This window comes from Vitis riparia, chromosome 2 (genome assembly GCF_004353265.1).
Source record: "Vitis riparia cultivar Riparia Gloire de Montpellier isolate 1030 chromosome 2, EGFV_Vit.rip_1.0, whole genome shotgun sequence".
In the NCBI taxonomy this organism is placed as follows: domain Eukaryota; kingdom Viridiplantae; phylum Streptophyta; class Magnoliopsida; order Vitales; family Vitaceae; genus Vitis; species Vitis riparia.
The window spans coordinates 15616599-15630329 of NC_048432.1; the positions used below are offsets into that span (position 1 = coordinate 15616599).

The following is a 13731-nucleotide window of genomic DNA, read 5'->3' on the forward strand; positions in this document are numbered from 1 at the left end:
TAAACAATAAAATTTAATATTTTTCAAGATATTATTTTTAAAAGATATAAGATAAAAATAATATATCAAATTTAATTATAAATGAAACAAAAGTAACAAGATTATTATCATATTTACTCTTACAAAATTCCTCAGTCTCATAATCATCGCACTTTGAATTACTATAATTTTGCTTATATAGATTTTCTGATATATTTATGACCACGACAATCAACAACGTTATGCCCTACTTCCCCACCATTAAAGCACTCTATTTTTCGTGTTTTAGATGAACCCTTTTTTCTTTCATTTGTTTAGTTCAAGATCTTTTTCCCTTTTTAGAATTTGATTTTATTAATAATCTTTTTATAAGCTTGCATGGTCTCTTAAGCTTTTTACCAAATAAAGAAAGCTCGATTATATATGCTCAAGAAATTTGAATGGTCTCTTACCAAATAATCTTTTTGATTAAAAGAAATTTGAATCTCTCTTAAAGAACTCTACTTTAATTTTTGTCTTTTAACTTATTTCAAGAGCTATAAACCGAGTTTATAATCCTAATATTGTTTCAATTAATACAAAAATATATTTGCATATTTTTAATATATTTTTACTTCATAATTTACTTTGATTTTTTTATATATTTATATTTAATTTTTATTTTGTATTTTATAATTTCAGAAGTTGCAAATAAAATTTATTTTTCTTTTTTTCTTCTCCCTTTTAAAGTTAACACAAAAACAAGGGGAAAAAAAAAAAAACAAGCAAACAAAGAAAAAAACAAAAACGAATATTCCTCTTTCTTTTTTATTTGCCATAGGACCACTATCTTTCTAAAAAGGCTCTTCACTCCATACACCGGACACAACTCCCAATCCACTACACATCACAAATCCATTAAAAAAACCCCACTATCTCTAGCTCTCTGCTCTCCCCCACAGAGATCCGAGCCTCTTCCATTTTTATTTTCAATCTCAACTCTCTCCTCTGGCCCCTTCCTCTCACGACAAAAAGGACTCCCCATTCTCATCTCTCCCCCAAACAAGGAAGCCCAGCACACTTCCGCACACTCTCACTCTCTCTCCCTATGCAATGCTATTTTACATGTCTAAAGTTATTATATTGTTTAATTTATATTATATTTATATTTATCGTTATAAAAATAAATTTAAAATTAAATATATAATATTATTTTATATATTTATTTATAGTGCAATTTGTCTTCTCTGAGGCTTAATTCGTCTGCAATAATTGCTTTTCATCCACTTGAATAAGCCATCCCGAACCCATTTCAGCCAACTAACAACCCATTGGGCCTAAAAAAAAACAAACGGATTTTCATTTAACCTCAATGCCTTGTCCGACATTGAGAAAGGCTTTGCAGCCCTCATTACACACATCAAATTTGTTGCACCTATGGCCCAGAGACGGGTCAAATCTTAGGTAGTATTTGTTTTTTTAATTTAATTAAAAAAATTAAAAAATTTAATTTTTTTATTAAATTAAAAATAATTTATTGATATTAATTAATATAATTAAAATAAATTTATGATCAATAAATTTAATTTAATTATATTAATTGATATCAACACACGTTACTTACTTTTAATTGAATATAAAATATCAAAATATTGAATTTTTTCTATTCAAACCAAAAACAAATACAACTTAAATATATGTTTTATTCCAATAGCACACTTTGGCCCAAAAGAATCGGCCCAATAACATGATTCAAATCCGGCCCAAAATTTTTCCAATGATTTGTTTTGAGAAAAAAAGGAGAACAGTGAATGGCTTGTAAAAATGGAATGAATGAATGGAGTTGAATCAGGTTTTGCACCTAAATATTTTCGATTAATTCTAATATAGATTGTTATTTTATGTGTAATTTTTTTGGGTTAAAATTGTAAAATATTTTAATTCTTCTAAAATATATTTTGTTTTGGATGAATTTTCGTTGCATTTAAGTTGTTTTGTAATATTTTATGTACATAGATGAAAATAAAATAAATAGACAAAATATTTTCATAACTAAATTTTATATTAATTATTTTATTGCTATAAAAATTGATTTTATTTTTAATTTTTTTTTCCAAAAAATAAATTCAACTTAGTTAATTATTCATCAAATTTATTTTACTATTGCGCTTTATTTTTAAATAATTTTGTTAAAATAAATAAAAAATTAAAAATTAAAAACAATAAAGAATTGTTTTCAAATAAATTAAAATAAAATCACAGAGTCATCATGTGGGGCATGCACAGAGTCCTATGGCCTTAAAAATATTATTCTTTTATTAAAAAAAATATTTAAGAGGATTTATAAATCTATATATGGTAGTCTTCAATTTAATTTTTAATGAATGTATGTATATATTATTTAAATCCAAGTCAACTTATGTTCTTTTTGTATGGAGTCCATGTTACTTCTGATATTATTTTATTGGCAAAAGGTTTGTGTTATGTAAAGATTTTAACTTGATTATATTTTAAATTCATCATGAACATTTAATTTTTCTTTTGATTCATAATTAACTTAATTTGAGAATATGGTAAATTATAAATGATTAAATTTTGTTGTTCTACAAATCACAAACAAAAATTGAATGTAGAGAGTCAACAAATTTTTTTAACTTATTTTTTTCTTGAACAGAGTTCACAACCATAACTTAAGCATGAATTTGAAATATTTTCTAAGTTGCTACTAAAGGAATTCTAATTTCCTAATTAGAAGTTTGCCATTTAATCATGGTTTTAAAAATCGGATTAGATCAATCGATCACGATTTTGGTTCAGTTTGGTGAATTGGACCGAAATATGGTTAAATCAGAATAAAATCGGATGAACCGATGGTCCAATCGACGAACCGGTCGGTTCCTTCCGAACTTGACGGTTCCACCATTTTTTTATTTTTTATTTTAATTTTTACAATATCAAAGCAATGTCGTTTTGATGGCTTTAGCGAATACACCCTTGCGGTGCCTTAGCTCCGTCCCTTGACCAACATAGCTCCAACAATAGGTCGATGGCCTGCCTATTGCCGACGAACCCCCCACACATAAAAAACCACTCCTCCCTTCCTCCTTCCCCTTTCGGGGGTTCCAAACTTCCAACACCAACAATCTGTAACATGACGCCCTAACTCCACCCCCCAGTCGTCCCAGCTCTAGTAGTCGGTCGTTGGCCCGCCTGCCGTTGACGAGCCCCTTCTCACACAGAAAACCACTCTTTGCCTAGAAGTGTACCTTTTAATCATGATTTTAAAAATCGGACTAGATCTATCGGCCATGGTTTCAGTCCAATTTGGTGAATTGGATTGGAATATGGTTGAACCGAAATCAAATCGGGTGAACCGGTAGTTCGATTGACGAATTGGATAGTTCAACTATATATATATATATATATATATATATATATATATATATATATATATATATATATATATATATATATATATTTTAATGGCATCAAAACGACATCGTTTTGATGACTCTAGCGAACCCACCGCCACAGCGCCTCAGTTTCATCCCCTAACTACCTTAACTCTAGCAATAGGTTGATGGCCCACATGCCGCTAACAAACCTCCACAGACAGAAAACCACTCTTTGCCTCTCATCGCAAGTTCCAAACTCCCAACTCCAATAGTTTGTACCGTGACGCTCTAGCTTCACCCCTTGGCCATCCTAGCTCTAGTACGTAGCAAGTCGTTGGCTCATTGACGAGTCCCTCCTCACATAGAAAACCACTCTTTGTCGCGCATTTTCCTTTCCCCTCGTTGACAGCACACCTTTATGCTATTGACAAGCAGGTGAAAGTGTGAAACTAAAATCTTAAACTCCCATTTTTTTTTTTTTTTTAAATTTAAATTTTATGTTTTATATTTAATGTCTTAATTTTTTGTTGTTATAATTTTAATGTTATGTTTAATATTTAATATTTATAATTTTTTCATTTTTTGTTTATTTATTGCATTTTGAAATTTTTGTTGATTTTCAAATGAAATTCTAATTTTTAAATTTTAAATAAATATTTGATTTGAAAGTAAATTTCTTATTTTGAATTTTTTTTTGTAATAAATTTCAATTTTTTTAATTCTTTTATTTTTAAAATTATTGATGACTTGATTCTCTAAATTAATGTGGGGTTTTTATAAATTGTTGATGACTTCATTTTTTAATTTTATGATTAAAATTGTGATTTTTGTTTACAATTTGATAGAGAAATAAAAAAATGGAATAAAAAATGAAAAAACTCAACAAACAAAGTAGATATTGTCAAAATTTAGATATAATTTATTATTTTTATTTATTTATTATTTTTTAATTTTAATTATATATATAATATATAGTTGTGACATCACCGATTTGATCGAATCCGACTAGTGAATTATGAATCTGTAACTTTTTCAATTTAATAACTGATCCAATCATGAAAACATAACTTTTAATCAAACTAATGACATCCCTTTTCTTGCTTAATTTGCAAGCAAGATATTATCGATTGTCATTAGACAGAAGAGGGGTTGAACTAGACTAACTAAGAGCTAGATTCGATATTCCATATGCGACTGCTATTATAGAACAATAGATTGGGAAAAAAGATATAGATATTTAGAGGAAAGAAGTATTCGTGTTGTGGACAGCTTAACCAAAGAGAGTAGAAGAACCTTTTCCTCCCTTTGCAAAAGTAAGAAATCGAAATTTAAAATGTCCCAAAAAGATGAAGTCATAGCATAATTGAAACATTTTTTTTCTTTTACTTTAATTTTTGCCAACACTTTTATTTATTTATTTTTGAATTTTTGTTAGTGTTACAATCGCAATCTAATTTTGGCCATAATTATTCTATCAAGTTTTCAACTTGACAATTTTTTTTCATATATAGTTTAAGTTTATGCAAATCAAGAGCAACACGTAGTTTAATATCATGCATAAAGAATATCGCTTATCTTGATTTTAATCCAAAGGTAGTGACCATGTTTTTGGAACAAAGTTCAAGCAAAAACTAAAAATGGTTAATTTGTTCTCATCTAGACTAAGAATTGTTCATGTTGGATAATGAAATTTATATTTGGACTTGTTTAATTTAGAATCTTTAAATTGAACTTATAAGGATCAAGAGATTTGTCTCCTTAATGTCATAAATTTACCAATAATTTTTTTTCTTTTACATTTTTTTAAAAATCATTATGGGTTAGGCTCTTGTAATTAAGCTACAAGCAATTGCAGTTTAAGCTAATGCTTTAAGAAATATGATCAAATTTTCAACTTTTGATGTATATTAGATTATTGAAACATACCATCTGTAATAATGACTGGTTTAAATAAATCAAACTTGGCTGTAAGATTTGTGTACAAACTTTTAGTTGTCTGATCTATGTTTCTAACTATCCATAAAATTAAAATGAGCTTCAAGATTTTTGTATACCAATTGAATGCATATTCTTACAAGGAGAGAAACAAATTGTTTAACTAGAAGTTCTCTTTCCCCTCGGGATTATTGCATATTTCCACAAATTGAACAAGTTCTAGGTTTCCGTCCTATCAAAACATTTGAAGGCACTTCTTCTATTCTCCTCATTGCAATTTATTATGAATTTTTAGCTGGTTCAGGAAACACTCTTTATAGAAAAAGATGTATGAAATTAGCTGGTTCTATTTGGACAACAAAAGTTCAAAACAAGAATCAAATCAAATCGGATGGCTTCAGAGAGAGAATCTTAATGTCATCAACCAGCTCTTTCTAATATGCCTTCATGAAGTTCCTCCGGTAGATAATATAAACAAAAATGAAGGGACACTGGAACTTCAGAACCATACACGAAGGGCTGAAGCTTTGTAGCTGTGCTCCTGACCAGCAGTGATGAAGTTCCACCGTTGAGCTAGCGCTGAAGTTTAAATTGTTAGGACCTTTCCTTCCTTCAACCTTTCTGGAAGTCAGAGAAAAGACTTAAATTGTTGCTTTAGAACTGCACAAAAAAGAGTAGCTTGAAGGAAATTAAGTTTGAACTCTTCCATTTATCCAAATCATAAGCCTGCAGTGATGCTGTTGAAAACATTGAAGGGCTCGGATATGCATTCGATTACTGTGCAATAAGCCTGGCTATCATGAATGAACTTTAGTCCTTAAAATCTATAGATCATGTTCAAATGCGTTGCTTGTTTGTTAGGCCAATTTTACACTTGGGACGACGGACCCCATTGATTTTTTTAAGTATTAATGCAGGATAAAGTTGAAAATAGTCATCACTGCTTTGGCAGCAGATGGAACGAAGGTTTCAAAGTCATATGAGAAAAATAAGATAAACTGAAAGCCTTTCTTGAGAAATTTACTGTTTGTTTCTACCAAACTTGTGTCTTTCATGTTATTTAGTTTGGTTGCACTCTCAAAATGATTTCCCAGGAAAATGGAGAAGTGTAGTTAGAAAACCTGTACTACTGCAGCAACTTCTGAACTTATTGTCAAACTTCTCTACTATTCAGTTATCCCTCCTTTCATCAACATAGGGTAGAGGGTATATAATTCAATTATTAATGCGATCAAGATTGAACTAGCAAAAATATCTGTGGAGCTGTCATCCATATGTGCAAATGATGCACATTGTGGTTGGCTTTACTCCCCAACAAATTATTTGGTCTTGATGACGCTATGCTGACCAAATAATCATATCATCAGTGAAGTATGACCAGATCTTGATGAAAGCTAAAAATTTCTAAAAACAAGAGAGCTATATATAGAAGAAAAGGAGAATGAAATTAAAATATGTACATGCAGTTGGTTTCTGATATATAACGGTACCTTGTTTCTTGAGGCAGATGGTGGTGGCCTTTGGATCAGTTTATATTAAGCAGAAGTAGTCACAGGGCAACTCTCCTTTGGCGGGTCATTGGAAGTTAATCAACACCGGAGATAAGCCACAAAGGATTATCTATTGCCATCTCCTGCCAGAAGGAGAGAAGCCCTACAACTACTTCGCTTAGTAGTGAACACTGTCCGCTCGCCACATGATCATCTGGGTTATGCCAATTAGGGGACCCTTGAGCTTCACATATATATAGTCCAGAAAGCTCTTCTTTTCGAGCCCTAGCTATGGAATAAGCCATTGAGAAATGGCATATGCTAGAGGGTTATGCCAGGGATATCCTTTGATGCCTTCTCTTAAAGTTAGCATTCCATGCAAAGGCTCTTGTCTGATCAAAAGCTTCTTACTATTGTTTGAGATTCTACATAGCATGATTTCGACCTATGAATGTTTTTTTTCCTCCATATCTGTTTGGATCAGGGAGGATGAGAAAAAGCAGTCCAGAGGAGAGATGCCCTCTTTCGCTTACAGAAGGAGGCAAGAAAATTTGGGCCTCAAGGTATATTATGTGTCATATTCCTCTCGTTTTTTTTATTGTGCTTTATGTTTTCGTCTTTTGGGTGACTCTGAATTCAACACAACCTTGAATCCAATGTTATTTTTGTCCAATCAGGATAATGGCCATAGTCTTCACATGCTTTTGTCTTCCTTGTATCTGGCCTATGAAGGCATATCTCTGTTTGTTCTTTTACTAAGAAAACAAAAATTGGTATCAATCCTCGATCGATTGCATTAATTTGTTTGAGAAACCATCATTCATTTGGTCTGAATAAGTTGAAATTTTTAGCATCGGATGTTGAGTTGTTCTTCTAACTCAGCCCTTTAATAGGAGTGTTACCTACTTCATCACTAACTTATGGACATGTCTAATCTAACCTTTCCTCTCTCAGAATCTGACAACTGTTTGCTTCATTATGATCCCATGTGAAGTTGAACTTAGATATTTGCAGATTGGTTCTAACCAATTCCCATTAATTGTATAGTAATGGGTAGACCCCATATATTCTATCCTTATTTCAAATCTTTACTTTTTCCTTCTTTTCTCTCATATATTCATTACCTTTCACAGTTTTCTGTCAAATATTCATCACCTAATTTATCTACTTTGGCTTCAACCCTACCATTATTTCAAGAGCTTTCAGCTCTAGCCTGTTGCCAGTGGATTTTCTTTATGCAACTTTTTGAATTTTCTGATCATTTCTACAATAACTTTGTCCCTATAATTTAATTACACCAAAGATTGTTCTTTTATGACTTCTATGCTTTGAGGTGTTACTACCTTCATTATATTTCAGACATCAATGTTTATAATGCACTGTTATATAGTACCCATTTATTTAAAATATTGGACCTAGCTAGCTAGGGGCATTTAATTTTCTTAAGATTTACCCATCCTAAATCCATGTTCATTTTCTTTCATCATGTTGACTACCTTCACAAACAATTGTCGACAAGCAAACCAACCTTTAATCAATCCACTAACAAGTTTCAACAAGGAAATAAATCTCCACGCACAACCGTAACTAATGTAGTATTAAAGAGCAATCAAGGACTGAACACATTTTTCATTCTCAATTAACCTCTTTCTAGACCAAGAGTTGCTTCAAACTATTATCAACTCCCAACTGATCAATACCTCTAACTCAAGCGCATGAATCTCCATAAAAAATAAAACAAGTAATGATGCTCATCGTCCATCTACTTGGACAGATCACTCGCAAGTCTCTCGCTCAGAATCCTTAGTCCCATGTACCTGCGCCATAAAAAATCAAGCATCATCTCTCGAGTAGTAACATATGCTGATATGGTCTAGGATTATTTCAATATCAATTGAGTAGGGTGTAATATTTAGATGTATATACCTTCCAAGCATCATGACGGTGGCCTGAGGATTAGTCCCAGGAGAGGCGTTGAAGGTTGATCCATCGATGACTCGTAGGGCATCAACGCCAAGAACCTTATAGTCATGATCCACCACGCTACCAACTTGGCAGCCTCCATGATAATGCCATATAGTCATCACGGTGTCCTTACAGAACTGCTCTAGGGAGGTGGAAGCATTATCATGCCTTGGCACCAAGTTGACTGGGAAATTGAGGGTCATGTTGATCAATGCTGGGACTGATAAGTAATCATATTTGAATTGGGAGAATGCCTTTGACTCTATTATTTTTTCAATGATTTGCATGCCATTAACACATCTCTGTAAGTCCTCAGGCTCTTTGAAGTAGTTGAATGTTACGGAGGGGTTGTCGTTGGGGTTGCGGCTTTGGAGCTCCAGATGGCCCGTGGAGATTGGGCCCATGATTTTCTCAAGGATGAATCCTCCTCTGAAGGCTGTTTCGTCAAGCTTGCTCATGGAATCTATGGCTTTGGCTATGGCTTCTGGTGTTCTTTGCTTTGGGGGCACTGTTGCCAGCTGTCCAATCTGCAAATGGGTTGTTTCATATTTGGGCCCAATGGGTCATTCATGATGGTCCAAAAGCCCAAAAGAAAAAGGAAAGCAGAAATGGGGGATGAAGTGTACGTGTACCTTGGGGGAGAACATTCCGAAGTCCCTTTGAGGACCGCTAGCGGCGAAGTTTTCACCGCTTGCGGCTTCGATGTAGGTGCCAAAGTGGGTGATGCCCACGACTTGAATGAGAGAGACCTCAACTGGGAGAGGAGAGGGGATGAAGATGGCGTTCATTGGGTTATCTGACATCCTCTGGCCCACCATGGGCAGGTCAAGTACAAGTGAAATGTTATGGGCCTTAAGGTGCTGGGCTGGGCCCACCCCACTCAACATCAACAGTTGTGGGCTTCCAAGTGCTCCAGATGAGACTATGATCTCATTCTTGGAGCCTCTCTTCAGGTACGCTTTGTGCTTCTTTCCTAACGCGTCTCTGAATATCACCCCATGAGCCACTGGCCTTATCTTTCCTGTTTAATTCATCCAGTGATGTCATCATTTACATAAAAAAAAATTAAAACAAAACTATTTTTTTTTTTTTAATTGAAGAAATAAAAAAATGATACCTCTTCTTCTGAAGGTGATCTTATGCACAGTTGCATGAAGAAGAACAGTAAGTCCGGTAGGGTTAGCATATTGCAGCAGATCAGCCGCCGTGTGACGGTGGCCGTCGGGGTCAAATATGGATCCACCAATCTTGGTCCCATATATATGGTCATACGTAAACCCATTGTACGGCAACACCCCAACCTCAAGCAGCCCATCTCTCACCGCCGACTGCCACTGCCGCATCGGCGGCTTGAACGCCACCACCTTCTCCACCCACTCATAGGACTCCTTCACCATCCCACTATCCCACCCCACCTCTTCCACATAATCCGGCCCCGCGCGTGTGTAGAACCCCGCGTTCAAGCAACTTCCGCCGCCAAGAACTCGCGCGCGAGCGTTAATAACGCCGTCCTCTGATACGAACCGCTGCGACGGCGATGTTGGAGAGAAGTCGGAGAATGGGGCGCCAAAGGAACCCAGGTTGGTGATGTTGGGGTTGCCGTAGGGTGCGCCGCCACGTTCCAGGAGCAAAACGCTGTAGTTTTGGGAGAGAGTGGCGGCTAAGGGGCAGCCGGCTGTACCACCGCCGACAATGATGTAGTCGTAGTATGAAAGCGCCGGCGCGGACGTGGCTTGGTGCATGAAGCTGTAGTTTGGAGCTGTAAAGAGAAAGATTATACTAATTCACTACACTCTCTGTACATTAACATTCATACAATAATTAAGATTATTGTAGAAAATTATCAAAAGCTCGACAACATTTAAAGAGCCGCATTTTATGCTTGTGGTTGGTGAGGTCGGTATGACTGAATTAATCAAATTGAAGACGAACCCCCATGCATGCCCTAATGAAACTGACACCATTGAAACACTGTTAATTACGAAAATATCTCACCACCTGCCACTTCCAAGTTCCAACCAAACTTCATAACACTCTCGACAGGTAACTTATTTTTGGACCCCAGATTTCTATTTTTTTTTGGGTCACTGCATGGCATTTATTCCCTTTCTTAATTAGAAGTTGACTGCGATGAGAGTAGTATCGATTTTGATGGAAACATATCATTTAGTATGAAGGCAGAGTCATGGGATATATTCCTGTTCTTCTGATGCTTAACTGCAAGCACAGGACCCTTTCAATAATGGTCTTGTGCAGCAAGGCCTTTGTGATAGTTATCTACGTTTAATTCAAAATATGGGTAGCTTTTTAGTAGCACATTTTTCAGACACGTGAGGTGGTAAATGAGGCCAAGTTTACATGCTTGTAAACTTGTGACATTGTGATATTAATAGGATCAACGGTTAAAATATAAGCCACTTTTTTCAAATTGATGACCTTTTACCTCCTAAAACATTGATTTTTCCCCATTGTCAAACAAAATCAATTTCAATATCTGATCATTTATTCCATTGTTAAATAAGAAATATTAAAATATATATATAGAAGAATTAAAAAAAATTAAACATAGGGAGAAAAGAAAAATGAAGGGAAATTCATTATTGGTGAAAATTTGAATGGATTGGAGAGACTTATTATGAATATTTTATGTTACCAAATTGTGTAAGCAAGGGACTTCCTTTCAGAAAAATGTACAAAGGGCATGCAGCAAAATGCAAAAAAAAAAGAGAAAAAACAAAGAAAAAGAAAAGGGTAGTGAAGACTGGGCACCTTTCTCTGAAGAACAGAAGCCATGAAAGAAGACAAGCACTCCAGCAAAAGCAGCAAGAATGAATCGCCACAACCCAACTCCCATTCTCCCACACCTCACTTGGAATCCGCCCAAAAAAAAAAAACCCAAGAGGAAAATGGCTTGTACAATGTGGGGTGTTCTACAAGGCTTCTTTATATAAATCAAAAGCCCAACAATTTCTGCGGGCAATAAGTTTGGCCTGGTACAAAGATCTCTTGTTCACTTTCTCCAAGACCAAGACAGATCACAAACCTATCTCCTAACTTGTATTCTAATCCCCCCAAGGCCTAAAGATTCAAGAAAGTGCAGATACTGTGACACCCATTTCCCGAATTTAAAGCAAAAACAAAGAAAAGGAGGTCCTTTTTTATAAGCAAAAAGGAAAGAAGAAACTTGAGATATTGTAGAAAATATTGGACTATTTTTATCACGAGTTGCCAAATATATAATATTTTTGTGAGTGTGAGTGAGAGAGAGAGACAGTTGGGCATTGAAAACTGCACCTAATCAGTGTGCGTCATTTGATTTTTGGCCACAAAAAATGTGGGCCAACATCACTACTTCTCCTCTGAATTTGAAATCTGAAGTGGGGCTGGTCCCAATCAATAGACGATAAGACTAATACTAAGAGGTTTGTGAGAAGAAGGAATATCAAAATTAGGTGTGGAAGATTTAATTGAGATCCAACTGCTTGTGAGAAGTAGTTCAGGTTCACTAAATGGGGAAGGTTACAAGTAGAAATCCTGTTAGATAGTGGCTCTAACCATACCGTCCAGCGCAGCTCTTTCGTCCTCTGCATTTATATTGACCATTACCTGTCCCCTAAATTAAAAGCTGACTTATTTGGGCAGTTGGTATGGGTTATTAATGCTTCTTCTTCTTTTTAAAAGATTATTTCTCTCTTTTATGTCTTAATTAAGGAGATTATTTCTATACCATATGTTTTTTTTTTCTAACAAAAATTCCTTGTAGACTCTGAACCCAAAATCTTAACTATGGGGGATTTTAAATTTAATTTTCATAATTAAATTTTAATAATAATTGATTTAAAACACTCTGGTGTAGTATATCATATTAAGAATTTAAATGGTTGACAAAGAAAATTTATTTCTTGGGTCATGATCAATGGACAACTACGGCAAATGATAGTGACAGTGACAGAAGGGATTGCACCGTCAATCTATTTGCCACCGCTTGAGGGGCGCCCCAAAATAATTCAAAAGAATTTGGATTATAATGGGCTAGAGAACTCAGTAGAGAAAGTAAATAGTTTTATGTTTTTCATAATAATAAAAATGGAAAAAAAAATATATTTATGAATTAAAAAACAAAAAATAATTTTTTGTTCTTAAAAATGGAGAATATGAGGGCCGGGTGGTCATGTTTTTTAAAATTTGTTTTTAAAAAAGTTTTTTTTATTCTCACTTAAAAATAGTTTTTAAAAAATATAACCAATTTGGCCCAAAATTTTCTTTTGTTTTTTAAAAACGGGTCAAAATAACTTTTACTTATTTTCTAAATTTATTTATTTATTTTATTTTTTAAAAAAAATATTTTTAGAGAACAATAACTAAATTGTGTTAGAAAATTTTAAAAATAGTTTTTTATTTTTTAAAATAAAATGTTATATTTAAATCACACTATCAAACAAATTTTGATATTTTTAAATAATATCTTTTAATTATTTTCACTTATTTTCTTATAACTAATTTAAAAAATAATTATTAAGAATAATAAAACTATAAAAATTATTTTTAAAGCATATTTAAAAACATAACAAACATATTAAAAACATTTTAATTTCTTAAACAGATTTTTATTTTATAAAACATTATAGAAAAGCTTCTAAAAAGTCTTTTCAAAAACTGTTTTTCAAAACTACTTTTAGAAACACTTTTCAAACAAAGCCATATAGGGCAGAGCTAGCTATAATAAATCACTTAAAGAAAATTGTGGATCTTTTACAAAGACATTGTAACATATCAGTTACACCCTCTTTATATAAATAATGTACGGGAATTTCTTAGTACATAATTTGAAAACTATAGTAATTCTTAAATGTTTTTGACAACCGTCCAATTGGTTGGTTGAAATGAATTTTAGTCTTAAAGAGATGAAATGAAATCATAGGGAACATTCATGACATTGTCCTTTGCCCACACCAATTGGAACTACTACGCATGAGGTCTTTTTTAGT

General features: G+C 33.6%; 1 protein-coding gene across 1 annotated transcript; it reads right to left on the reverse strand.

Annotated features, from left to right (window-relative positions):
• Positions 1-8286: 8286 nt before the first annotated feature.
• On the reverse strand, positions 8287-11939 carry LOC117904028 (protein HOTHEAD-like). The gene is made up of 5 exons (XM_034816561.1): positions 11513-11939; positions 9861-10502; positions 9376-9764; positions 8705-9270; positions 8287-8595 (listed from the first exon to the last, which is right to left on the reverse strand). Exons 1-5 carry the CDS (start codon positions 11595-11597, stop codon positions 8541-8543), a joined length of 1737 nt encoding a protein of 578 aa, XP_034672452.1. The 5' UTR covers positions 11598-11939; the 3' UTR covers positions 8287-8540.
• Positions 11940-13731: the final 1792 nt, after the last annotated feature.

Bases quoted from the DNA above. Each gene is read 5' to 3' on its own strand.
- LOC117904028 (XM_034816561.1), bottom strand. From the start codon at position 11,597: ATGGGAGTTGGGTTGTGGCGATTCATTCTTGCTGCTTTTGCTGGAGTG. The intron at 10,503-11,512 runs GTGCCCAGTCTT...TTCTCTTTACAG, and splicing joins CTTCTGTTCTTCAGAGAAAG to CTCCAAACTACAGCTTCATG. The intron at 9,765-9,860 runs GTATCATTTTTT...TGAATTAAACAG, and splicing joins GATCACCTTCAGAAGAAGAG to GAAAGATAAGGCCAGTGGCT.